The 26687-nt window shown below is 50.8% G+C and overlaps 2 protein-coding genes across 3 annotated transcripts in view; one reads left to right on the plus strand and one right to left on the minus strand.

The window, feature by feature from the left end:
- GCK (glucokinase) overlaps window positions 1-5020 on the minus strand; it is a 36482-nt gene extending 31462 nt beyond the window's left edge. Inside the window, exon 1 of the mRNA XM_005899410.2 lies at window positions 4288-5020. Within this exon, the coding sequence (XP_005899472.1) occupies window positions 4288-4332 (45 nt within the window). The 5' untranslated portion in view covers window positions 4333-5020. The remainder of the gene's footprint in view (window positions 1-4287) is intronic.
- Window positions 5021-14839: 9819 nt separating this feature from the next.
- YKT6 (YKT6 v-SNARE homolog) lies at window positions 14840-24133 on the plus strand. Of its 2 annotated transcripts, none has more exons than XM_005899408.3 (7): window positions 14840-15110; window positions 17470-17552; window positions 18739-18839; window positions 19849-19953; window positions 20217-20282; window positions 21606-21707; window positions 22379-24132. In XM_005899408.3, exons 1-7 carry the CDS (start codon window positions 15007-15009, stop codon window positions 22412-22414), a joined length of 597 nt encoding a protein of 198 aa, XP_005899470.1. In that variant the 5' UTR covers window positions 14840-15006; the 3' UTR covers window positions 22415-24132. The 2 variants fall into 2 exon arrangements, with proteins under 2 accessions (XP_005899470.1, XP_070225483.1); XM_070369382.1 differs by having other exon boundaries at window positions 14958-15110; window positions 17477-17552; window positions 22379-24133.
- Window positions 24134-26687: the final 2554 nt, after the last annotated feature.

Genomic DNA, 26687 nt, shown 5'->3' on the forward strand with positions numbered 1-26687 from the left:
CAAGTCTCATCTCTCTTGCTGCAGGGTGGTTTCAGGGCAGCTCTGCAGAAACCGAGGGAGGAGGCCGAGAGCACTCTGTGCCTCTCTCTCTCTTCCTCTCTCTTCCCCTCTCTCTCTCAGCCCGTCTGCCCTCCGGTCCTGCTCTTGCAGAAGCAGGCATGGGCCTCGCCGGGTCCATACTGCCTCTCACTGCTGGGTCCCCTTGGCCTGCTCCCGACCCCAGAAACCCCAGACGACAACGCCTCTCTGGAGCAGGGAGAAGTTCGGAATTCTAATTCTGTTTCGGAGGCACCTGGACCCTGGGGCCTGGGATGCAGGCGGCTTGCTCAGCTCTCCTGGAGCAGTCTCTGCTTCATAGTCTGCCAGCCCAGCCCGGCTGCGGGACCGCAGGGACAGCGTGTCACATGCTCAGAGCCAGCAGCTCCTGCTTGAGAGGGGCCCAGGGCAGGCAGGCATGGCCCCAGCCCCCACTGCTGAATCCACAGTTTACTGGGTCACAAGAACCCTGTCGCCCCATGCTCAGGGTCTTATCACCACTCTGTTCAGTGGAGCCATCTGCTCCTCCCCACGCTGGCCCCTCTGCAACACATCTGCTTGGGGGCCACCTGGACCTTTGTGTCCTCCTGAGCATCTGGCAGTAGTAGGGCCTCCAGCCAGCTCAGGGGGCAGGGGCTCAGATAGGCTGGGACAAGTCCTGCGGGGAAACTGGGAGAGCGTGCCTGCCGAGTGATGCACCCTCACTCCATCTCTGAGCCTTCTGCTTCAGCAGCAAAGTGCCCAGGGCAGCTGTGGAGGCTGAATGAAGAAAGGTCCGCCCCCTCCCCGGCTCTACACCCATCCCCAGGGCTATAGCCTGAATCGTGTTCCCCCAAACCCATATGCCAAAGCCCTAACCCCCAGTGTATAGTATCAGGGTGTGGGCCCTTTGGGAAATGATCAGAATTAGGTGAGGTCATGAGTGGAGACCCCACAAGAGGAAGAAACCAGCATGCTCTCTCTTACCTCTGCATCCCCCTTCCACTGTGTGAAGACCCAACAATAAAGAAGCTGTCTGCAAGCCAAGAAGTGAGCCTGCCCCAGAAGCTGACCATGCTGGCACCCTGATCTCAGACTTCCGTCTTCAGAACTGTGAGGAAGCAATGTCTGTTGGTTAAGTCACCTGGTCCACGGTATTTTGTTTTGGCCCCTGGGCAGACTAAAACACCTGGAGGGTCACCTCCCCAGTTTTTCTCCTGAAAAGTGCTCCCCAAATCCACTACACACAGCCAACTATACGGGCTATGGAGCCCCCATCCCTCCTACCCACCAGCAGAGGGGCACAGATGAGAGAGGGTAAAGAATAGACCAGAAACTTCCAAGAGGGCTCCAAGAACCCAATCTGAGGCCACTCAGAAGTGGTGGCCATCAAGAGATAGAACTCTATAGCAACCTAAATGTCCACTGACAGATGACCAGGTAAAGAAGATGTGGCTGGCGTGTGTGTGCTCACTCGCTCAGTCGTGTCCGACTCTTTGCAACCCCTTGGACTGTAGCCCGCCAGGCTCCTCTGTCCACGGGCTTATCCTGGCAAGAATACTGGAGTGGGTTGCCATTTCCTCCTCCAGGGGATCTTCCTGACCCAGGGGTCAAATCCGAGTCTCTTGCGGCTTCTGGGTTTGCCGGCAGATTCTTTATCACTGGGCCACCTGGGAAGCCCTAAAGAAGATGTGGTACATATACAATGGAATACTACTCAGCCATAAAAACGATTAAAAATAATGCCACTTTGTAGCAACAAGGATAGACCTAGAGACTATCACACTAAGTGAAGTAAATCAAACAAAGACAAATATCACGTATGATATCACTTATATGTGGAATCTAAAAAAATAATACACATGAACTAACTTACAAAACAAAAATAGACTCACTGGCATAGAAAACAAACATATGGTTACCAAAGAGGAAAAGAGAGGGAGGGAGGGGTAAATCAGGAAATGGGGATTAACAGATACACACTACTATATAAAAAATAAAAACAAGGATCTACTGTATAGCATCAGAAACTATATTTAATATCTTATAATAACCTATAATGGAAAAGAACATGAAAAAGGATATATATATTCAGTCCAAGGAATTCTCCAGGCCAGAATACTGGAATGGGTAGCCTTTCCCTTCTCCAGGGGATCCTCCCAACCCAGAGATTGAACCCAGGTCTCGCACTTCGCAGGTGGATTCTTTACCAGCTGAGTCACAAGGGAAGCCTATATATATATATCTGAATCACTTTGCTGTATACCTGAACTAATACAAATCAAAAAATTCTTTTAAAAAAAGAAAAAGATATTTTTAACCTATCTATAGATGATGAAATTATAGAGAAAAAGATAGAGCTCCATGCCAAGGGAATGACTCAGGGTGTTGAGGTTCCAAGGCCACAGGCTGGAGATGAGGGCAAGCGGCATCACAGGAGCAGGGCTGCTCCCAAGGAGCTCTAGAAGAACTATGTATGAAGCTGCCATGCCCCCGGGGAAGCCACTGAAAATGGTACTGAGGCCACACACTCCTGCGAATTATAGAGGAAGACCCCAGGTGATCTGAGATGTCAGCATAGGCAAGAGGCACCAGGGAACAGAAAGAGCAAAACCAGCCACACTTGAGGTCCCTCCAACGCAACCAGAACGCTCTCCTTCTGGGAGCCTGCAGCGGATACAGCCCCAGCCAACCTGCTGGGGACAATTTTGAAATTGCTTACTGCTCCAGGCCAAATGGCTTGTGTTGGGGATAGCATTTCCCGGGGGTGCAGGGCTGGACCTGGGCGGGCCTGGCAGCAAAACATCAAACCCTTAGGATGGCCCTGAAACCAAGCTGAAGCTTCCCGGCTCCCAGACAAGAGGTGGGCCCTCTGGGCAGCCGGGACAGACTGGAGGGGTGTGCACATGGCCAACAGCCCCCGCCTCCCTTGTCTGGCCCTGGCAGCCTGCTGACTGGTGCTGTAAGGGCAGCCAGCACAGGCCTGAGACCAGTGAACAAATCAGCAGTACTTGGGCCCTCTTTCTTTGGAAATTTGGCATTTTGCTCATCAGAATTTTTTGCATTGATTTTTGATTCTTTAGAATTTGCATTAAAATATTTATCTTGATGATTGATGTTTCTGGTGCCCCCTTAAAGCATGGGCCAGAGGAGGGGCCTCCCTCTCCTCTTGGCCCTGACAAGGCTGTCAGTGACCCACATCCCCCCACTGCTCTGGAGCGAACCAGCACCCCACGCATGTGGGATTTACCATGGGGAGCATTGTGTCCCCAAGACAAACAAGAAAGGAGCATGGGCCAGCCCCTGTCTGATGTGGTGGACTCCCCACAGCAGGCCACAGGCCCCACCTCTCCCTGCCACCGTGCCAACTCTTTGCTTGTGCCGAAGACCCCATCTCCCTTCTCTCCAGCTGGCCCCCATGGCCCCTCCACCTAGGATCTCTCATCCAAACTCCGGCCAGAACCCCGGTGACCAGCAGATGCGGGCTTCCTGCTGCCTGCAGCTTGTGGGCGCCCTGACCTGGGCTGGTTGTTTTTCTCCTAACATCATTAGCTCTGCCAGGAGCAGAACCAGTCCAGTGTTTATGCTGACCTCGTCATTTCACAGAAGAAGGAAAAGAAAAGACATGTGAGGGGGAAACCATGCCAAAGGCACTGGATCCGGGCCCTCTCCCCCATTTCCCCCGCCCCGCCTGGCTGAGGGGAGCAGGCAGGCGCTCCCCTCCACCCTGTCACCAGTTCTGGATCCTTTCCTCACTGCTTGGGCACAGAGCTGGCTCACAGGATGTCTGGATTTTTCTTTGTTTTGGAAAAAGTAACTGCTCTCCACTTCTTACCAGGAGCAACGGTTCTTAGGCTTAAGTGATTCTTGCAGGGAGGTACGGACATCTGAGAGCTCTCACGATGTCTGTTGAGTCTTGCCTCGTGGCTAGGTAGTTGGTTCTGCCCCTAAGGTCCCACATCCCCCCACCCCCCTCCCCAGCTGGGGTTTTAAATTCCCCAGACCCTCTACCCAACAGGGGTCACTTCCCAGGCCTCCTGGCAGTCCAGCCCTGTGACAGGTCACAGGGCTGGACTCTAGAGCAGCAGGGAGAGGACTCAGAGTGCCCAACCAAGTCAGTGCCCCACAATTCACTCCCAGCAGATTGTCCCTAAAGCGCCTGCGCATACACTCAGCTACGGAGGCACAAACACTTGGTCAAGTTAAACAAACCACTGAATGCGAGAACATGGAAGAAACTCTTCTAGAAAACTGAACGTGGCAGAGAGCTACCTTTTCCTTCTTGGAGATCTCCATCCTGGCTCTGTCATCCAGCATTTGTACCGCAGCCAGCCCAGAGGAGCTGGGACCCCTCAGCGTTCCTCGACAGGCTTCCAAGGTGAAATATCCCCGGCCTTCTCCTAACCAAGGGTAATGGCTGGCCCAGGTATCTGGTTGAGTATGGTCCACCTTCTGGCTGGTTTCTGGCTTGATGTTCAATCACAGAGTTTCCTCCTTTTCATTGTTCTCCAGCTTTCTCTCCTGGGTCATAGTCAGGACCTTTCCCCACTGAGGCCTTGTCAGGCTAGGTATGGTCGGGGGAGGACCATTGCTGGGCTCCCAGGGCTGGTCAGCTTTCTCTTCTGGCTGTGCTGAGCTGTGACGGCGTGGTGCTCTCTAAACAGATTCAGCAGAAAAGGTCCTCCTTCCTCCGGTGTCTGGGGGACAGCCTTTGAGTCATGAGGCTGCAGACGACTGTGCGTCTCTCACACACCAACCTGCTTCCCTGAGGCTCAGTCACCGCCCAACACTTCCTGCTCCGACCAGGTGTGGAGTGGGGAATTCTCCTGCCAGGGCTTTCTGTGCTCCTGTGAGGGCCCACGCTGCCATGACAACCAGGAGCAGGCCTCTGTGCTCACGCCCTCTGGCCTCTGCAGGGCTGACCATCCTGTCATTAGAGCTGCCATGCAGAAAACTGGGTCTGATGGCAAAAGGCCTCCATCTTGACATCACCATAGCGACAGCCCGATCGCCTTATCGCTGTAGACTTTGCCACCTGTCCAGTTACCAGGGGAGACTCAGAGGGTCTTCCAAACTCATGTTCTAAGGGGGAGAGTCCCTGCGGTCTGGGAACCAGAGGAGAGGGGATGGGTGGCTTAGCCACTGGCATGGCCACACGTGCTCAGACCACTCTCAAGCTTGGTCACTGCCTTCCCTGCTTACCATCTGGAAATCTGAGCTCCACTAGTATCCAGCAGAGGGAGCAAGGAGGAGTGGCCAGGGAGAACTCTCCAAATGGATCCACTGTAACATTTTTAAGCCACTTATGTACTGATGGTCATCTGGGTAGTTTCAGTTTTTCTCCATTGCAAATCTTGGTCTTTTAACCAGAGTCAACACATGCATGTGATTCTTCTGGATGGTTCCTAGAGGCTGAATTTCTAGGTCAGATGCTGGGCACATTTTAGGATTGCTCGCAGAGGACTACATTACCCCCTCAAATGGCTTCATGGTTCCATGCTGGCCAATCCATGAGTTGATGAATCTTTATAACTTTTACTTATCTGTTGTGTTTCATTATCATTTAAATTGCAAAGTGCTGGACACCTTTTCATATGTTTATATGTTTATTGTATTTCTTTTTCTAAGGATGATTTGTTTTTATTACGTAACTATTTTGTTATTAAACTGTCTTCTACTTTTCAGTTTGTATTAACTATTTTTATATTCCATACATAATTACTAATAATCCTTTGTTTTGTTAAATATGCTATAATACCTGTGAGTATGGTTTCAGTGTGTTTGCCCTCTGATGCCCTCTTGCAACACCTACCGTCTTACTTGGGTTTCTCTTACCTTGGGCGTGGGGTATCTCTTCACGGCTGCTCCAGCAAAGCGCAGCCATTGCTCCTTACCTTGGACAAGGGGTATCTCCTCATCGCCGCCCTTCCTGACCTTCAATGTGGGATAGCTCCTCTAGGCCCTCCTGCGCCCGCGCAGCCACGGCTCCTTGGACGTGGGGTTGGTCCTCCCGGCCACCGCCCCTGGCCTTGGTCGTGCGGTTGCTCCTCCCCGCCGCCGCCCTTGGCCTCAGGCTTAGGGGCGTGGGGTAGCTCCTCCCACCCGTGGTGTTGGAGAAGACTCTTGAGAGTCCCTTGGACTGCAAGGAGATCCAACCAGTCCATTCTGAAGGAGATCAGTCCTGGGATTTCTTTGGAAGGAATGATGCTAAAGCTGAAACTCCAGTACTTTGGCCACCTCATGCGAAGAGTTGACTCATTGGAAAAGACTCTGATGCTGGGAGGGATTGGGGGCAGGAGGAGAAGGGGACGACAGAGGATGAGATGGCTGGATGGCATCACTGACTCGATGGACGTGAGTCTCAGTGAACTCCGGGAGTTGGCGATGGACAGGGATGCCTGGCGTGCTGCGATTCATGGGGTAGCAAAGAGTCGGACACGACTGAGCGACTGATCTGATCTGATCTGATAATACCTGTCCCCCATCTATTGTGATCAAGCATATGGCTTGATCACTGATGTCTTTCATCACACAGTATTTCTTTTTTTATGAATCTTATTCCTTGCTTTGTTTTGTGAAGCTCTTGTCTTATTAAGAAAAGCATTTTCCACTCAAATTAGAAAAATGTTGTTCCACATTTCCTTCTAATATTTTCCCGATTTGTTTATGTTCAGCACTTTTTGTCCCTCTAATTAGTGCATAATTTGAGGGTAGGAGTCTAATGAGTTTGAGCAGGCTCCAGGAGTTGGTGATGGACAGGGAAGCCTGGCGTGCTGCAGTCCATGGGGTTGCAAAGAGTCAGACATGACTGAGCGACTGAACTGAACTGAATTGAACTGAGTCTAATACTCGTTGGCTAGCCTTTTCCCACTGACTTGTGTTGTTGACTGCACCACAGTGTGTGATCCATCATTGTATCTCTCTGTTGTGAGGGGCGGTTCAGCTCCGATCACCTTGCAGGTGTGCGCATAGGCTAAGTCTGAAGCACAGCAGCCGAAGCACTTTGCTGTGTTCCAGGAAGTGAAGCTGGACGTGGGAGGAGCTGTGCCAAGGCCACGCCACGAGGCTCTCCTCTCCACCTGCCCAGGAAGCATCTAGTGGGGTTTCCCCTCCTCTCTGATTCTGAGATGTGAGGCTTTCTGCCCCAGCCCCTCAGCATGTAGCTGCCATCTTGACTGGGCTCCCAGCCAGAGGTAACGCCTTGGGGTGACCTGAGGAGCAGGCACCCTGCCTCTTTGGTTGAGTATCATCCTTTCCGGTACATGGGACAAGGATGGAAAGCAGCACCTTTGGGTGCTCTTCTCTTTCTTTCCTTCTTTTTCTTTTTTATGTTGCTGCCCATGTCAGTAACAAATTGTATGAATGTAAAAATGACTCTTAGAACTCTGCCTGTCCTGTCTTAGCCCCAGAGTTGTCTATGAACTAGACGTCTCTCTGTCCATTCCTGTGGATACCACACTCTTTCAGTCAGCATAACTTTTTAGCTTTTTTTTATATCTTTTGGAACAAACATCTCCCTTTTTTTCCCTACAAAAAATTTTTTTTTACCATAAGCCTCTTATCTTTCATATAAACCTTAAAATCTACTCATCCCATTTCACTAAAATAATGCTGCTGATAATTGCACTGGAGAGGCATTGAATTTGTGGATTAGGAGATTTTAGAGAACTGACATCTTTATAACATCAAGTCTTCTCATTCAGAATTTGGTACATGCCACATTTGCTTAGGTCTTCTTTTATGCCCTTCAGCTTTATTATTTTTCTCTTATAGATAAATAAATTTCTTATTAGATTTATTCCTAAACAAAGGAAATATATTTAATAGGAGAAGGAGAAATTGTCATTATAACTACTATTGATTAAAATGTTTATGATTGACAAAGTACTTTGGTATTCATTATGTCATTTGATCAGATAATCTTGAGGCAGTGGTATTATTTTCACCACTTTTTTCCCCCATTACTTACAGATAAGTTCACTGAGACTGGGGAAGTTCAAGAATTGGGCTGGAAAGAACTGTGATGTTCACCATCCCCCAAGGACAAGAGACACGGCAATCCTCTTGCAGAGCCCTGCCCTCCCTGGCCACAGTTGATATGTTACCTAATCCAAGGGCAGCCATACACTGCACACTGGTCAGAGCCTTGGGGGTGGCCCCACAGGAGACATTTACCCAACAGGGACTACTTGAAACAACAGGTTGTAATTTGGAGGTCTCAAAAGGGCAAATCTCTGAGTATTCAAGTCTCCAAAGTAAAGTCCTGCATCCTGAAGTATCTGTGGAGCAGGAGGGGAGGGAGCGGCTCCCTTTGCTTCCCCTCTCCCCCACCCAGGTCTGGGTGTTTCAGCCCTTCACTCTGCTAAACCCCCATCACCTATGCCTCTCACCAATTTAAACCTTTCCACCTTGGTTGCTGCTGCTGCTGCTGCTAAGTCGCGTCAGTCATGTCCGACTCTGTGCGACCCCATAGACGGCAGCCCAACAGGCTCCTCTGTCCCTGGGATTCTCCAGGCAAGAATACTGGAGTGGGTTGCCATTTCCTTCTCCAATGCATGAAAGTGAAAGTGAAGTCGCTCAGTTATGTCAGACTCTTAGTGATCCCATGGACTGCAGCCTACCAGGCTCCTCCATCCATGGGGTTCTCCAGGCAAGAGTACTGGAGTGGGGTGCCATTGCCTTCTCCATCCACCTTGGTTAGTATCTCCCATTTTATGTCCTTCTCCTGCTCTCTTTCTGTCATTTTAGTGGAGTTCATATAAACATACTTATTTCATCTTCTATGTTTAACCAGAAATTTGTACCTACAGTTTGAGGTTCACTGACCTTTTTCATCTGAGCAAATCCCATTGCTTCTCCCAAGCCTTAAACACTTAAGTCTTGGACTGTGCCCTGGTTAGATAGCCTACCCTGTGGTCTGCATTGATTGCCTGAGGCCTGGGTTAGGTGCCCAACTGTAGACCAATCTCTGAGGCAGTAGGGAAGGCCTTGCATTGATTGGCTCAGACTTTCTGGCACCCACGTGCTAGCAGGGACGCAGAGCTTCAGAGGGTGGAAAGGTTGGGGAAAGGGAGGAGACAGAAGGGGATGGAAGAGGCTGTGGAGGGGGCTTGCAGTCCTCTCAGTAGCTTGTGGTTTTAGATTCTTCATAGTGCCTTTTCCTTTGTGATGTCTCCCATTCTGCTTTCTGCTCTCAGAGGTCCTGGGAACCAGGCTGGTGCAAGGCCCAGACTCCTCTTTTGTGGTGGCCGGCTCTGTCCCTCTTGTTCCACCTCCATCTGCCTCCCTGCCTTCCTTCCTATTCTGCAGAATTTCTCCCACTTTTTTGTGCAGGTCAGCGCCATAGTGGTAAAGGTGCTTCAGGTCAAGTCACTAGTCTAAATGACTGTGTATCCAGCGTGGGCTCTGTATCCATCCCTAGATGCAGAGCAGGGAAGCAGTGCCTGGTGTTGCAAATACAGATCCTGGCAAGGCAATTCTGAGGGGGCCTGTCCCTCTATTCAGGGAACTCCCAGCTGGGTCCTGTCTTCCTTGGCTGTGATCACTTCCTGCCCACTGCCTCCAGGTAAACCTTCTCATAGTGTACCCCGTCCCCTCCTGCTCTGACATCTTCTGTTCCCTTTGGGCTGGTGGCAGCGCTGTGTCTGGGTTTGTCTTCCCTGTGGCCTGGAGAACCTGGTGGAAGCACAGGACAGGTGAGTAAGCGGTCATGGGAATGAGCAGCATCCCTGGAGACTGAGTCTGCTAGTCGACCCTGGTGGATAGCATCAGGTCCGTGCTCCTTAGACTTGGTAAGCTACTAAGAAAAAATTCTCTGCTTTCTTTGGTTCTCCAGCTGGGCCAAACACTGACAGTAACATGAGAAATGCATACAGGTTTTATTTAAAATTTTAGTTGCATATAGGAGACTTCACAAGAGAATAGAGACCCAAAGAAGTGATGAGAAAAAAAGCATTTATACTTTTATCTTTTTTTTAAAAAAAGCAATAAATTTGTGAAGAATTGAAAGGACAATGGCGTTGGGTAGGGAGAGTAAATTGCAGAGAAGTGACTAAAGAAGATGAGTGTTGGTTCAAAATAATATGTCAAAGCAGCATATTTAAGATGACATGCTCTGAACTCTTTTAGAAGCCTGACTACATTGATGGCCCCTTTCAAGGCCCCCTTCCTGGGTAATCTGTGGAGGCTGGTGTTAGGCTTATAGTGAACACAGCCCTACTGCCCTAGCCTTGACTGGCCACACAAGGGGGTATGGGGACTGAGGCCACTGAATGGCTGGGTTTCCCCCCTGGGCTGGGCCTCCTGGGGTATGCCCCTCAGCCTGCCCTTTTTTTTTTTTTTTTTTAATGTTTACTTGTTTATTTGTTTGGCTGTGTCGGGTCTTAGCTGTGGCATGCGGGATCTTTGTTGAGTCATGCAGACTCTCCAGTTGTGGCACAAACGCTCAGTAGTTGAAGTACATGGGCTTAGTTGCTCTGTGGCCTGTGGGATCTTAGTTCCCCACCCAGAGGTCAAACCCAGGGAAAGTCAGCCACTGTTTCCACTGTTTCCCCATCTATCTGCCATGAAGTGATGGGACCGGATGCCATGATCTTAGTTTTCTGAATGCTGAGCTTTAAGCCAACTTTTTCACTCTCCTCTTTCACTTTCATCAAGAGGCTCTTTAGTTCCTCTTCACTTTCTGCCATAAGGGGGGAAACCCTGCTTTGCAAGGTGGATTCTTAACCACTGCACCACCAGGAACGTCCCTCTGCCAGCTATTATCTGGCTTCCTAGAGGCTTCTGCTGTCCAGCTAAATTGAGTACCTTCTGTGAGCTGAGCAAAGCCTCAAAAGTGGGTAGCAGTCTGCCTTGCCCAGCAGGGGCTAATTTAGAGACTCTCAGCCATTTGTCATGGACAGCCTTGTTCCAGTTCTGTCTGCAGGGCCCAGCCCTGCAGGGGGCCTGCGCCACCCCTGCCTGTGTGGATGCTGCATGTTTGACGTCAGCACCCCTGCCCTACAATCTTTCCTAGCCCCATAATTTCAGACTTACAGGACAGCTGCAAGAACAGTACAGCAAACCCCTGGATACTCTTCATCCTGACTCTTCTCTTTTTCATCCTGTCTCTTTAAATTTATCATATTTACCTTTAAATATATTATGGGTTTCCCCGGTGGCTCAGCGGTAAAGAATCCACCTCCCAAGCAGGAGACTCAGGTTCAATCCCTGGGCCAGGAACATGCCCTGGAGAAGGAAATGGCAACCCACTCCAGTATTCTTGCCTGGAAAATCCCATGGACAGAGGAGCCTGGTGGGCTCCAGTCCATGAGGTTGCAAAAGAGTCAGACACAAATCAGTGACTAAACAACAACTTGTATTTCCTTAAAAAAAAAAAAAAAAAAAAAAGAATTCACTTACATAACTATAACACCATGACACCATGATCAAAATCACTAAATTTAAAGAGATAAAATACCATTCTGCAATCTATAGCCCTTCCTTAGATTTCAGCTTACTGTCAAATCTTCACTTCCTATAGCCTGCAGGATCCCTATAACCTACCATGATCTCTTCTCCTTTTTTGTCATGAATGATAACAATACACATAATCATCATTGTTAAACATCTATATGACCAGAGCTTGGAATATAAGTCTTATCATTCCTAGCAATGTGCCTATGGGAAGGACATTTTTCCAGTTTTACAAATGAGAGAAAGAGACACACACACTCAGAGGGGTTAATGGTTTGTTCACTTCTGTGGTTTTGTGGTTTGTGGCTAGGATTGAATCCAAGTTGAATAACTTCTGGGGTGATGAAGTGGAAGGTGGATCTTACTTTTCATTAAGACAGATGAACGTGGGGAATTGGTAACCACATAGACCAAGAGAGGCTATCTGGGGTGATGGCGGCTGAGCAAGGCCAGAGAGGGGGGAGAGAGCTGTTAGAGCTTTATGAGAGAATTTGTTCCTCGTTTTGGTGTTGACACGTTCCTCTTACCAGCAATTTCCTTAACCTGAATCTCAGTTTGTATATCTGTAAGGTGGTAATAGTATCTTCCTGTTTGTGTGAAGATTAAATGAGGTCACATATGAAAAGCGCTTGGTGTAAGGGAAAGTTCAGGACGACTAATACTATGTTTCAAGTGAATACATTTAAATCTATTCCAACCAAACACTATCGGCCTGATTCCTCCTTTTGTTTGACGTCAGTGGCCAAAAGAAAAAAACGGACTCAGAATTTTCTTAGGAAATGGCTCTCACACGCCCCCTACAGGGCAACTGTGTCAGTGCAGTCAGGATGGGTTACACACGGTTCAGCGTCTTGTCTTTTTGAGACACTGGCCTGGCATCCGCCTCTCTATTCCTGAGGTTTGGTACCAAAATGTAGGGGATGGGAAAAAGCCCTTCTGCACACCCCTGAACTTGAAAATACCCAGGGTCGATGAGGAGGGTGCTGAGTGAAAAGGCAGGTGGTGGGAACTTCCTTTAGTCAGCAGAATAGTGCATTTGGCAATGTCTAAGACGTTTTTGGTTGCCAAATGGCCACTGGGGTACCACTTGCATCTAGTGGGGGGAAAGGCCTGAAATGCTGCCTACAATGCATGGACTACCCGAACAACAAAGAATTATCCTTAAATCCAAAATATCAACAGTGACAAGACTGAGACACTCTGATTTACAGTCATGTTTTGAGGGATGCTGTTGGTTTTTCAAACATACCACCTCTTTCCCATCATTTCAGATCTGGCTGCTTCTAGCATGATGGTTGTGTAACCTTCCTGCCAATTTCCAAAGACCAAGGTCCTTTTAGCTATGTCTGTCCTGCAAGATGCTTTCTCATAACATACCATTTAACAAACAAGAAGATAAAAGATGTACTACCCTCAGAGATCTGCTGGATCATCGAAAAAGCGAGAAAGTTCCAGAAAAAAAATCTATTTCTGCTTTATTGACTATGCCAAAGCCTTTGACTGTGTGGATCACAATAAACTGTGGAAAATTCTTATAGAGATGGGAATACCAGAACACCTGATCTGCCTCCTGAGAAATCTGTATGCAGGTCAGGAAGCAACAGTTAGAACTGGACATGGAACAACAGACTGGTTCCAAATAGGAAAAGGAGTACATCAAGGCTGTATATTGTCACCCTACTTACTTAACTTATATGCAGAGTACATCATGAGAAATGCTGGATTGGATGAAGCACAAGCTGGAATCAAGATTGCTGGGAGAAATATCAATAACCTCAGATATGCAGATGACACCACCCTTATGGCAGAAAGTGAAGAGGAACTAAAGAGCCTCTTGATGAAAGTGAAAGAGGAGAGTGAAAAAGTTGGCTTAAAGCTCAACATTCATAAAACTAAGATCATGGCATCCGGTCCCATCACTTCATGGCAGATAGATGGGGAAACAGTGGAAACAGTGGCTGACTTTATTTTTATAGGCTCCAAAATCACTGCAGATGGTGATTGCAGCCATGAAATTAAAAGATGCTTACTCTTTGGAAGGAAAGTTATGACCAACCTCGACAGCATATTAAAAAGCAGAGACATTACTTGCCTAACAAAGGTCTGTGTAGTCAAGGCTATGGTTTTTCCAGTGGTCATGTATGGATGTGAGAGTTGGACTATAAATAAAGCTGAGCACCGAAGAATTGATGCTTTTGAACTGTGGTATTGGAGAAGACTCTTGAGAGTCCCTTGGACTGCAAGGACATCCAACCAGTCCATCCTAAAGGAGATCAGTCCTGGGTGTTCATTGGAAGGACTGATGTTGAGGCTGAAACTCCAATACTTTGGCCACCTGATGTGAAGAGCTGACCCATTGGAAAAGACCCTGATGCTGGGAAAGATTGAGGGCAGGAGGAGAATGGGACGACAGAGAATGAGATGGCTGGATGGCATCACCGACTCAACGGACATGGGTTTGGGTGGACTTCAGGAGTTGGTGATGGACAGGGAGGCCTGGCATGCTGCAGTTCATGGGGTCTCAGAGTTGGACACAACTGAGCGACTGAACTGAACTGAACCTCAGAGAACTGAGCCTCATTCACCCCTATCCACTGAAAAAGCATTATTCCAACATTTCAAACAAAATGAGGTTTTCCAAGTCATGGTATGCCAAGTGCTCCCTCAGTTTGGAGCTGAATTTCTGCTCCTTTTGAAGTGAAATGGCTCTGCTACTCTGAGGTTAGCAGTTGGCTCCCAGATCAGTGGTTGGGCAGCTGATTTCACAGGTAGTTGGCAGGCCCAGGAGAACTGAGGCCTGCAGACTCGTGCTCAGGGGGTCCTGTGTCCAGAAATTTACTCTCACGCAGGCAGGATGCAGGTGTGGGAAGGGCAAGAGAGAGTTCAATTAACTGAAAATGAGATGCAAGCCTTCACCTCCAGGCAGGAGCCTCGAAAAGGTCCCTGCCTTTCACTCAAAAAGCAGATCTGATTTACCAAACACTTTTCTAGAAGGCAGTTCGCGCATAAATCAAAGTCCCTGGTGTAGGGTTTACAAAGTACTGGCGTGTGGGTGGGGCATGGGTGGGGCTCTGGGTCTAACTGCTCAGAGGAAGGACAGCCCCCGGGACACAGGTGTTCCTACAGTACTCAGAAGGACCGGGAAGAAGCAGGGGGCGCTGGGAGGACTCAGGACGGCTAGGGAAGGAGGGAGAAGGCCTCGGAGGGATAAGGACAGCGGGAGAAGGGTAAGACTCCCAGTGAGACAGCGAGCTGGCCTACAAAATCCCCACAGCCCCTTACGCGCACGCGCAAAACCCTGCACCACCCCCTCGTTCGTGTTTCCGGCTACTTTTTCTGCATCCGGGGCACGAGAAGACTCCGTTAGGCCTCGGGCGGCAGCCCCTGACCGGAACCGGAAGTGGACCCCGAGCCAGGAGAAGGAAGCCGGTGGCCGACCCGTCAGCAGCCGGCGGCGGCCTCGAGGGGCGGCGCTGCGCTGCTCCCTGCGAACCGGTGCCGCGGCCAGGCGGGTGGCCGGCCCAAGGGCCCGGCGCCATGAAGCTGTACAGCCTAAGCGTCCTGTATAAAGGCGAGTCCAAGACGGTGCTGCTCAAGGCCGCATACGATGTGTCCTCCTTCAGCTTTTTTCAGAGATCCAGGTGAGCGGGCCCTCGAGGGCGGCGCCCGGACGGGGAGGCCTGGGGTCCGGGTTGGAGACCGCCCGGGAATCGAGGCCCGGGGCTTGGCCTCCCGCATTGGAGCCGGTGGCCTTTTCCTCGGCCTGTAGCCCATTCTGGAATGTAGTCCGTAATCCGGGTTTTTCAAATTTTCTATGTTATAAAAATGACCGGGGGGCTTTGAAAAAGTGCAGATTCCCCTAGGTTGACGCCCAGTTGAGTTCCAGCAATCTGTATCTTAAACCAGCAACTCCCACTCAGTGGTTCTGACCCAGGAAGCTCACGTGACACATCTTAAGCGCCACGTTTGTATTATTTGGCTGGGCTTTCCAGCAGTTCGGTTCCTGGTACACTCTGTCATATTACGGAAGAAGTCACTGAGGCCCCAGGAGATGGATACCAAACCAGCCAGGACTCCAACCCAAATTGTATGCTCTTTACGGTTGGCCTCTAGTGGTACAAAAGGGTTCTACAGTGAAGATTTGGAAGGAAGCATGGAGGTTTTAGGGCTTACAAGCCTTTGAACATTTGCGAGGCACTGTAATGCAATCAAGTCCGTGTTAGAAGTATCACAGACACTTAACAGCCTGTTCGTGGGAGGGGTGACGGTGACTCAGGCACAAAGGGAGAAAGACCCTACAAAGTCTGTGGTCACCCAGTCTCCAGGTCTGGTGGCATCTGGATTCTGTTTGCATTACTTCATTGGGCTGTTTCGTTCTTGATGAGAGTGGCTTGCTGGCGGGATCTCAAACAATTCCTCCTGTTATTTTGTTGAAACTTTCTGCTGCTTTTTGGGTCCTTCTTGGTACTTAGCATTCTCTGTCATGACCTCTAGTCTCTGTTCTGTGTTGCTGCTTTTCTGTGATGGAACTTTGGGTGCTAACTTGGTTAACTCTTGATTCTTTTCCTTTCTCTCTTTCCCCTACCCACATTTACTGATGATCCTCAGAGATTTCACTTTAGGACTTTAATCTCACTGGTTTTCGGTATCCAGACCAGTTTCAGATAATTAATACAACTGCAGTACTGTAGGGAAATCTCTACAAGTGTCTCTTAAAACAACACATAGTCCAGTTGAGCCCATTGTTTTTCTCATAAGTCCTCCTGTCTTCTGTCCTGCTCACCTCATGATTACCAGAATGCGAACCTCAGACCTTCAAAACGTTTTCCAGCTTTTCTGGCACTTGTATGCAGAATGTCACAATGAATGCAGTTCTTCCTTTGTCTAATTATAGTTCTACTCTAAGCTCCGTCTCTTTTTAGTTTTATTGCAAGGACTTCCTTATTTTAAGACTTACCTCTAAGGGATTTTTCTGATCCTATTCACTCTCTCAGGATAATAATAACAAGTAATACTATGCGCCAGACATCGTGCTAAATGCTTATTTAGTCATCACAGCACGTCTCAATATATAGACGCAGTAAGTCCCTTACCAGAGGTCACACATCTCGTAAGTGGTGGAGCTGGGATCCCAGCCAGGGAAGTCCACTACAGACGTTGTGAGTCCTCACTCTGCTGCGTGGCTCTTGGTGTGATCTCAGGAGTATATGAATCTGCTGGAACCAACTGTGGATTCCACAAGTCAGGACCCTGCGCTGACAGCCCTTTATATGACGTTTCCAGTCAGAGGCTTCTTCTTAACTCTGGTTCCTCCAGCTGGACTGTTGTCACCTGTGACTCTTCCATGCTGGCCACATCTTTTTCTTGGGCCCATGAACCTCCTCCTCTCCCTCAGCCGTGGTACAAACCATTTTCCGTTTCCTTGTCTTGGCTGAGCCCTTGCCCTCAGTTCCGTCCAGAGTGTCCCGGGCCTGTACAATGGATTAGCCCCAGCCGACCTGAGGCTGGAGCCAGCATTCACTGAGGATGCCTGTCACATTGCAGGGTCCAGCGCGTGGCAGCTGCCATAACTGACTGTGCATCCGCTGAACAGTTTTGACCACTTAGGTGTCTCCATCACAGATTTTATTTCTTCCCGCTTCTTGGGAGTTAGTGGAGCCTTGAGAACAGGAGCTGGCCTCTGCTTCTCTGCTATGTCCCAAATCATACTCTGACCAAAATGTTAAATTAACTATAACCTGTAGAAGATTCCCCAGAAGTCTGGAAGTGGGTTATTTGGGTCTGCTCAGTAGCAAGCAAATGTGGTTTGAATGGTTGTGATGATGTGTAATTATCTGTATTCATGGACATCGACAGAGTGTTTATTAGTTCTTCCTAAGGTTGGGAGGGAAGGAATGAAACCAGGAAGCAATGTCTCCTTAGTGTATAAGCTCAGGGGTCACTTTGCATTGTATTGGGGACAAGGTGACAGGAACAGGTAATATGTGTTGTGTTTCTTAGCGTCCAGGAGTTCATGACCTTCACAAGTCAGCTGATTGTGGAGCGCTCAGCGAAAGGCAGCCGAGCTTCTGTGAAGGAACAAGGTAAGAGGGCCCACCACCTGGTAAGCGCGTGCTGGCCCAGCCACCCAACTCAGGTGGCCCAGAGCTCTGTCCACAGGAGGGCTGCCTTGCGACGGAGAGGGCTCCCAGGCCCACAATCCTCTGCTGGCTTCTCTCTTCCCTCCTCCTCCATTTCCTGTTATGCAAAATTCTATGCCCACTGATGGTATGTCGGTTGCTTGGTTAAATCACCCCCAAAAGCTTAGACTCGCTTACAGTTAGGGTCTGCCTCTCTTGGAGCAGTAAGCAGCTTTCCTGCTTTGTCCTCTTCTGCCTTTGGAGTTGTAAACGTCTCAGAAAAGGACCTCCACCCAGCCTTGTTGAGGAAATACTGTATTCTGTGCTTCTTAGTGCTTTTGCCCAGGAACCTGGAGACCCCTTATTTTTCCTCATGACCTTAGTTTTTTCTTCTTCATGATTCAGGTTTCCTGTAAGAATTTTTATGCATTTATTTTAGGGGCACTTGGTTTGCTATGATATCTCTGAATCCTTTCCAAATGACAAAAAATCATTTCAAGGATTGTGACTGTTTTGCAGAAGCCCTATACAGGCTGTACCTTTTGATAATTCGATGACATCAGCACAGTCGTACTTGAGACCCCAGCCAGCAGTGGCTCATTTTTTTCTGGATGGGCTTTATCTCTTCCTCCCTCTCCTGCCCCATCCCCACCAAGGCTCACCACAGAGTGGAGCAGGCTAGGTTACTGTAGTGAGGAAGCCTAGGGCCCTGACAGGTGATTTTCTCAAGCCAGGAAATCTTTTACTGAGTTTTTTGTGTATATATGAAAATGGAAGCCACTTAGCTTGTCCAGAGTTCCATCAGCTTGGGAGCAGAGCAGAGCACCTCTGAGGGTTGCAGCTTCCAAGATACAGGGGAGCCTGACCTCGAGCTCAGGGTAGGACTCAGACGAGCCCCTGGGGCCGTTTCCTGGGGTATTTCTGCGCCACTATGGTCCTTGGACCCTGGCTTTGCGCACTGGGCCTTGGGACTTTCACTCACCCTGAACCACATGTTGGTCCACACTGCCAGCAGAGCCCCCACACGTGCTACCCTATGTGCAGGACTTCACCATAAACCCAGAGGACAGAAGCCCAGCACTGTATCAGTCCAGCGGCTTTGGGGGGTGAGAAAGTCTAAAGCCCTCATGCCATCCTCTTGTCTCCTTAGAATATCTGTGCCATGTCTACGTGAGAAATGACAGTCTTGCAGGAGTGGTCATTGCTGACAGTGAATACCCATCCCGGGTGGCTTTTACCTTGCTAGAGAAGGTGAGTTTGCAGCTTGGCTGGACTGTACTTGGGCAGTCAGGCATGGACTGGGGCCAGGAGTGACGTAAGGGATGAAATAGTGTGTCCAAAATCAGCCTGCTTTCAGCCTCCTCACTCTAAACCAAGAGACAGTCTGGGAGCCTTCTCATTCCTGTCTGTCTCATCCTGCCCTACCCCCGTCCCCCACTGATTTCTGCTTCTCATCCTACTAGTGTCCCTGGGGCCACCTTGGCTCTCCTTGTAAGCCACAGAGTGCCAGCATCTCCCCTTCCCGGTGGGGCCCTCAGGTCAGCTCTGGCTGTGCTTTCGCCCCCACTCACTCCTCTTGCCAGCTCTGCTCCTGCTTCCGCCCTGAAAGTCGTGACTTTCAGTTCCTTCTGAGCCACACTAGGCTGCATGTTCTGCCCCATGACCCACCTCCCTTCTTCCCCTCCTCCCCTCTTTCAGGCCATCCCTGCACACACCAGGCTCCTCCCCACCTGCCGTGCTTCTGCTCAAGGAGTCCCCCTGATGGCCCATCCTGCAGTTACAGCTGCTCCTTTCCCCAGTGTGGGGCTGGTGCCTCCTCATTCTTCAATGTGTTTCTTTGTGGTGCGGATGATAAACTCCTCAAAGACCCTGACCCCACATCCCCTAAAACACTTGTGCGTAAAAGCGCATGAAGTCTGGTGGCTGCTTAAATTCAAAGGATCTAATTACCTTTTTGAAGAATTGTTTTGAAAAATTAAAGCTCCAATATCCTTTTTCCTGGAAATTCACAACCTGAGAAAAGTGGAAATCTGTAATTTGAATTTCTAATAATTTATCATTCCCAGATGAGGTTCATATCAGGCTGGGCATACTTGGATTTTAATTCCAAGAATACTGAGGAAGAAGAAACTTGGACCTAGATTTTCTCCCTTGCCATTAGCCATCCTCCTCTGCCTTCCTCTGTGGGTCCTGGGGTCCTGAGAGCCTCTTTCGGATGAGCACTGAGATGGGGGTGTTGTTGAGCTCCTCTGTCTTGCAGGTGCTAGACGAATTCTCCAAGCAGGTCGACAGGATAGACTGGCCAACTGGATCCCCTGATACCATCAGGTACTCAGGCCTGGACAGTCAACTCAGTAGATACCAGGTAAGGCGCAAAGGCTGTGAAACAGAAAAGCCAATGGCCCTGATGGTTGTGACTCTGGGTGATGTGGAAGTTGATGTTCTCCTGAAGATCGCAGGAACCTGCATTAAGACCTGAGCTCCAAGGCAGGCTTTTGCTTTTCCAGCATGTGTTTAAGCAGCCTGTGGTTCTTAACTTCCAAAAGTATATCCAGCTTGCTTGGTTTTGAGCCCTGTTTCCAGGCAGCCACTCCAGTCCTGACATTTTTATTTTTGCTTCTTCCCTAGAACCCCCGAGAAGCTGACCCCATGACTAAAGTGCAGGCTGAACTGGATGAGACCAAGATCATCCTGGTAAGTAAGTAAATTAGGGGACCAAGTCCAGAAACAGGCAAAAAGATTTGCCAGCAGTCAAGCCCATGCAGCTGATGCTTGTTTTAATCATAGTCAAAGCACTTCTGAAAGTGGTGGTGGCCCACCTGTCCCTGTGCATCAGAGGCTTGAAAGCCAGACTCTCTCAGACAACCACTCTGTGGTTCTGCCTCCATGGTGCCTGCCTTGGCCTGACCCACAGCCCAGCAGATTCCTTCTTTTCCGAGTGTGGGTTTCAGTGCACACTGAGGCTCTCTGACTAAATACAGGTCCCGAGTTGTCAGAAACAGGCCTGATTGAGAAGAGCGGGAACCCTGCATTTTACCTGAAATCTAGTTTGCAATTGCTGTTTTCTGCTTTTGTTTTTAAACTCTGAGTTACCTTTGGCTTTGGAATGAAAATTAAGAGATGACAGTCTTCAGGCACCTGTCTGTCTTCTGTAACGTTTCTCCAGGTTTCCTAACCAAGCCCTGTCTCTGCCTTCTGCTGCCTCAGAGCCTCAGTCTGTGAGCAAGCACACAGAGGCAGGGGACACGCCCACTGTCTTTCCTTGTCTGTCCACAGAGCAGATGGGTCCAGGTCACCCAGCCCATTCTGGCTACAGTGATAAAACCTGGATTACTGGTCATGCTGCCTTTTATCCATCCCATTCATGTCTTGATCCAGTTAACTTTTTATGGTGGAAATCTGAGTTGCTCAGCCGTGTGTAGAGATAAAGAATGTTTTTGCTCATTTCTCATTCTGTGCCGTTTCATACGTCCAAACCTAGGGTAATGCCAATTGCCTCTGAGGGCCTTGCAGTTTAAGCAGTGGCCATCTGGGGTGGGAGCAAGTCAGCCACTTCCTGATGGCCCTGGTGGCGGGGCTAGGGGCTCTTGTGAGGACGTCCATCCCTCATGTGTTTGGAAAGGGTCTGTCTGCACTAAGTGCAGAGGCGCTCTCACAGAGCTGATAGTCGTGAGATTTGGACACAGTTCCGCTGGGGGAAGCATGACACAGCTGTGCAGTAGGAATGTGTGTGTGTAAACACAGGCACAGGGGACCTCTCCTGGAGTGTGGCTATCTAAGCCTGTGCTTTGGAGGATTTGGTGCAGTGCTTTAAGTCCAGTTAGAACCTTCTAGATCCTCCAGGAAGGTCATTAGGCCTGTGTCCTCCACAGGCCTGGGTCACTGTGTCTTGATGCTCACATGTGGGGGAGGAGCCCAAAGGAAGCACTTTGCTGTGACTGAGCTTTGTGAGGGACTGGCGTCTGCTCACCTTGTGAACAGAGCAAGGCATTCTTTTGTATCTTTCCTCTTGTCCAGCACAACACCATGGAGTCTTTATTAGAACGAGGTGAGAAGCTCGATGACCTGGTATCCAAATCCGAAGTGCTGGGAATACAGTCTAAAGCCTTCTATAAAACGGTGAGTGTGTCCTGGCCGCTCCTGGGCACCCTGTCAGTCAGCTCTCCCTGCCTCTGGGCTGCTTCCCCCCCTCCCCCAACCTCCCCAAAGTGAGGATGGGTCCTCCTCACCCCTGCTGTCTGAGGGGTGCCACCTTCCCAGAGAGGTTCCGACGTTTCTGATTTGTTAACTTGGACTGAAGTGTTGCACCATTTGGACAGTAGGGGTGCTGCATTTGCTTGGTCAACCCACACGCGTTTGCTGTCATGATGATGTCCCTTGGAGGGAGACGCCTTTGGGGTTAGGAGGTATCTGAACAGGAGGTGAAGGAGGAGGTAACAGAGGCCCCATGAACCAAGTGGGTACCTCTCTGCTCTCTGAAGATATCCTTAGTGAGAAATACCCCCATGGGGTCAGATAACTTTATGGGGAGTCAAGGCTGGAGCGAAGGAAGAGACATTCTTGTTCTTTATACTTGGCTAAACAACAGGAAGTTTCCTTCCTTATCGATAGCATTAATGGAAGGTGGACAGAATAATCTTGGGAGTGTGAACTACTTCTGGATGGCTTCCCTCCACTTCTCTCTGCTTGGTGATTCCAGAGCCCCTACTAAGGCCAGCTGGTCCCCTCAGAGCTCCCAGTTCTACGTGTGCTGAGGTCTACCTCTTCAGCTCTGTTTTGTCTCTCTCAAGGCCCGGAAACAAAATTCGTGCTGTGCAATCATGTGACGGCTGCCAGCAGAGGCCCCTGCGCTGGAACGTCACCATCATTCACATCAGAACCACGGCCCCCCAGGAAGCAGAGCCACCTTGTAACAACCCAAGTGGGACAGACTCAACTTTGGCTTTGGAGCTCCTGGGAGAAACCGAAGGGTGGATGGGGACCTGGGGGTGGGGAACGTTCAAATTCACATGTCTAGTTATTTTTGAAAAGATACTGAGGCCCCTAAATGTGTATTTGGGGGCCAAATGGAACCATAAAACTCAGTGACTCCATAGATGCTACAGGGCTCATTTCTAATCCCCTGGGAAGGATGTGGGCCCCCAACTTGTGCAAGGCCCATGGGGGGTTCAGAGCCAGCTCTTTGTGGATCTTCACATGTTTGGGTTTTGTCTGTATACTAATTATTAACACTACAAGGAGCAGGGTGCCCTGACTCCAGGACTGGGGAGGGACAGCCACTGTGGGGCTGCAGTGGGCATGGGGGCGGGGTGGGGGGCTCAGGCCAGTGCTTCTGTGTTAGGAGGAGACAGCTACTGGACTTCATAAATTCTGAGACCTGGTTTGCATTCCTGCTGAGATTGACTTTGACTTTCTGCGGTACCCATCCAGCAAGCAAGTTCCGTAAAGAACGCTAGAAGTAGGGGAGGGGGCGCTTGCCCTGACTTGCAGTTTGGCTTTGAACATCTGGATCAGAGCACGTGTGCTGCAGTCTCGTGAATAGTTGTCATTTGCCTCTCTGGTGACAAGAAAGACTGTTCTGACAATCACCTGGGACTTATGTCTTAGCAAGTGACCTTCACTGTGGCCACCATTTCTAGGCACCAAGAGAAGATGCCAGCCAGCCTGGGGGCTCCCAACATCCACTTGTGGTCTGAGCTGTCCACACTCCAGCCCAGCCCCCAGCAGAAGCACTGCTGAGCACCCGGGCCCTGCCCCCAGCAGCATGAGGCCTATGGCTCTGAGACCCTGCCCTAAAAGCAGGTGCAGGGAGCAAGCCAGGCAGCAGCCCAGGAGGTTCCAGCTCTTCTCAGCCTTGCTGGTCCTGTGGGCCCTGCTGCCGTGTTGTAAACCGCCTCCTAGTGCCCTGCTGTGCTTGCTAAGGACACAGGCTCAGGACACACCCTTGAGAACCAGTCTCCATGGATGCCCCTGTTGGAGCGGTATCAGTGTGGTCTCATCCTCCGGTGTCCTTCCCTGAGCCCTCTGTTCTTGCCCTGCCGAGGAGGTCCACTGCCCTGACAGGAAGTGCCTGTGGCCTTGAATTCCCTGGCATGGGCCAGAAGTGGGATCTGCGTGGCCTCTGAGGACCCACCCTAAGAAGTTTACCTGCCAGCTGCTCGTTGTCTCTGGCCACTGTACCACCAGAGGACTTGGCCTAAAAGTAGCCTACCCATGTGAGTTCTGCCATGTTTACCCCTGAAAGGCGCAGACCTGGCCTGCTCACTGGTCTCTGATGTGGCCATGACCACCCCTTAGGGATGATTGAGAGGTGTCTGACTCCTCCCACTTTGGAGGGTACTGGGGGTGGGGGGTGGGGGGTGGCCAAGATTGGGAAGAGGGTGACAAGGGTGAGTAGGGCTGGCCAAGCCCTCTGCATCCACCCTTCCTCCAGCTCCTCTTGTCTTCTCATGTTAAATCATTGGCAAAGTGTATTTTAATAACTGCTGCCTAACTTTTCTCTGTGTTCTGTTTGGAAGGTTCCTATGTGGATAAAGTTGTCTTTTGAAATTCCAAAATAGTCCTGTGCTTTGTTTTGGGCTTCCCAGGTGGCACTAGTGGTAAAGAATCCACCTGCCAATCCAGGAAACATAAGAGACAGGTTTGATCCCTGAGTCAGGAAAATCCCCTTGGAGTAGGAAATGGCAACCCATTCCAGTATTGTTGCCTGGAGAATCCCATGGACATAGGAGCCTGGTGGCTTACAGTCCATAATCACAAAAGAGTTGGACATGACAAGCAGCTAAGCACACAATGTGCTTTGAGCCACAGGGACCCCTTTCCACGGGAGCCCTGCCCCTCATGCTGTGCCCCTGCCGAGTGTGGGGTTCGCCATATCTTGGGGGGAAGCAGCCTCTACCTTAATGCCCCCATTCTCCTCTCCCCACCCCCTAGACCTTTCTAGCAGGAAGTGGGGGAGGGAGCCCCAGAGTAGAGAGAAGTCCTGCTCTGAGTCCTGTGACCTGGTCTTCACTGCACCGTAGAAACCACCTGGGAGGCTTCCTCACAGCCACAGAACCGGGGCCACACCCAGAAACTCCAGATCTGTCTGCTGGGCTGTGGAGTGTCTTGTGCGCCCCGGATCCTTGCAGGCTGGCAACTCTGGTCTTAGTTTAGGGAATGTCCTCGGCAGGTGGTGGTTAGACTGTGCGTGCTTCTCACCTATTTCATTGCTGGCCTGGGACTGACCTGGAGACCCCTGAAATAGGGAGTAGCCTGGGCATTTCCGGCTTTTCCTGCTCAGAGGACCCACCAGGGCATGCGCCCAGGGAGCTTTGCCCAAAGCAGGTGTTCTTTAAAACGACAAATGAAAGGCCCCTCACTGACTTCTCTCTGCCTATCCTGCCATCCTTACTTGGGGGGCTGCCAGGGGACAGTTTCAGAGTGCTGGTCTACCTCAGGATTCCTGCAGGATCCCCAACGGGGGTGGGGTGGGGCTGTGGCAGGTGCCCAGAGGGAGGCCTGGCCTGGAAAGCTGCCTCGGGTTACAGCTGATAGGTGAGCGGAGCCCTAGATACTGCGGTGGTGGTGATGGCTCTGCTCACTGGCTCTGTCCTAGATTCTCTGCACCAAGCTCTCCGATCTGCCCTGGTGCTCCCTGGGCAGCCCTCATGCCTGCCTGCACACCTGAGAGCCCCTACCAGCTACCACCCACAGGGCCAGGAAGGTAGCTGCAGCCAGATGCCAAGGCTGGACCAGGAGGCCTGTTGTGCCCTAGTGGACAGGACTGAGCAGGCCTGAGGCAGCATTGCCTCATCAGAAGTCACTTGGACCCGTTGGTGTGTTTGGTGTATCAGATTGTTTGGAAGCCCGTATTTCTGTCCTGAGAAAGCTTAAGGTGTGAGGTACAGACAGGCAGCGGCACCTGGGGACCAGCAGTAGAGGGGAGGCTGTCCATCTCAACATGAGGGTGTCTCTGGGGTGTCAGCAAGACTGCCGGGGACTGCCCAGGAGGGAGGAGGGCACGAGGTCTTTGAGGGGCCTGCAGAGCACAGGCAGGTCCCAACAGCCCTTGCCTGGCAGGGCCTAAACGTGTGCAGCCATGAGGGAAGATGTTCAGAGAAGCAGGCGGCCTTGAATCAGTGTGGCCATGCAGCTATGTGGCCGCGTGGTCAGAAAGCCGTGGAGTTGGGCGGCCATGTGGGTATGTGGTCAGGCGATCAGACAGGTTGGATGGCCACGTGGTTAGGCAGGCACGCGGCCAGCGCTCGCTCAGCCGGTGCAGGCCGGGAGTGTTCCCAAGGAAGGTGCAGAGGCTTTGTATCCCTGTGGTGTGAGGGTGCAGTGGGTGACTGGGTGCCGTGTCTCTCCCTCCATGTGGGGGGTGAGCTGCAGAGGGAAGGCTGGTGGGGAGCGCCTGGCTCTGCCCACCTGGGCCCTCAAGCCCCTCAGTCTGGGCCCACCTGGGAGCCTCTATACCTGGCATCCCTCCGTCTCCCAGGTCTCAGCTCTGGGCTTCTGCTGTTCGGGTCTCCTCACGGAGCCTCCCCAGGCCATGGCTGTCATCGCCTGCTGTGTCATCTTTGTATCCCAGCCGCCACCACTCTGCTCCTGGTGTCGGTGTCTCATGTCCGTGTGCTGTCTACACAGCCCGCGTGCAGGCCCACAGGAGCAGCCCCGGTGGCTGCAGGCACCACGTGTCCCAAGCAACACGCACAAAGACCAGATAGGTGGAGGGAGAGAGTGGACAGGGCAGCAGGGCTGGGGCCTGGAGCTCTTCCCATACAGATCTGTCCTCCTGATCTCATCTTCAGAGACCGCTAGAGTGACCAGAGGCTGGGGGGTCCTAGGACTCAAGGCGTCATTTTTGGTTCCTGTGTCTGGGGCTAACAGAGGCCTTCGGGAAAACAGGAGGGAGGTGGGAGCAGCTGGCAGAGTTTGACCTGCAGCCTCATGGAGGGGCCCCATCTGGGCATGCCGACTACCCAAGATGGGCTTGGGAACATCTAGCTTAGGGCTTCTGCAGCCTGGCCAGCCCAGGGTCCACATGGCAGGGGAGAGACCTGCCTAGAGGTGAGGGGTCAGCTAGATCCTGGCAGAGAGCACCCAGATACACTTGAA

The sequence above is a fragment of the Bos mutus genome, chromosome 4 (assembly GCF_027580195.1).
Source record: "Bos mutus isolate GX-2022 chromosome 4, NWIPB_WYAK_1.1, whole genome shotgun sequence".
NCBI classification, from domain to species: Eukaryota; Metazoa; Chordata; class Mammalia; order Artiodactyla; family Bovidae; genus Bos; species Bos mutus.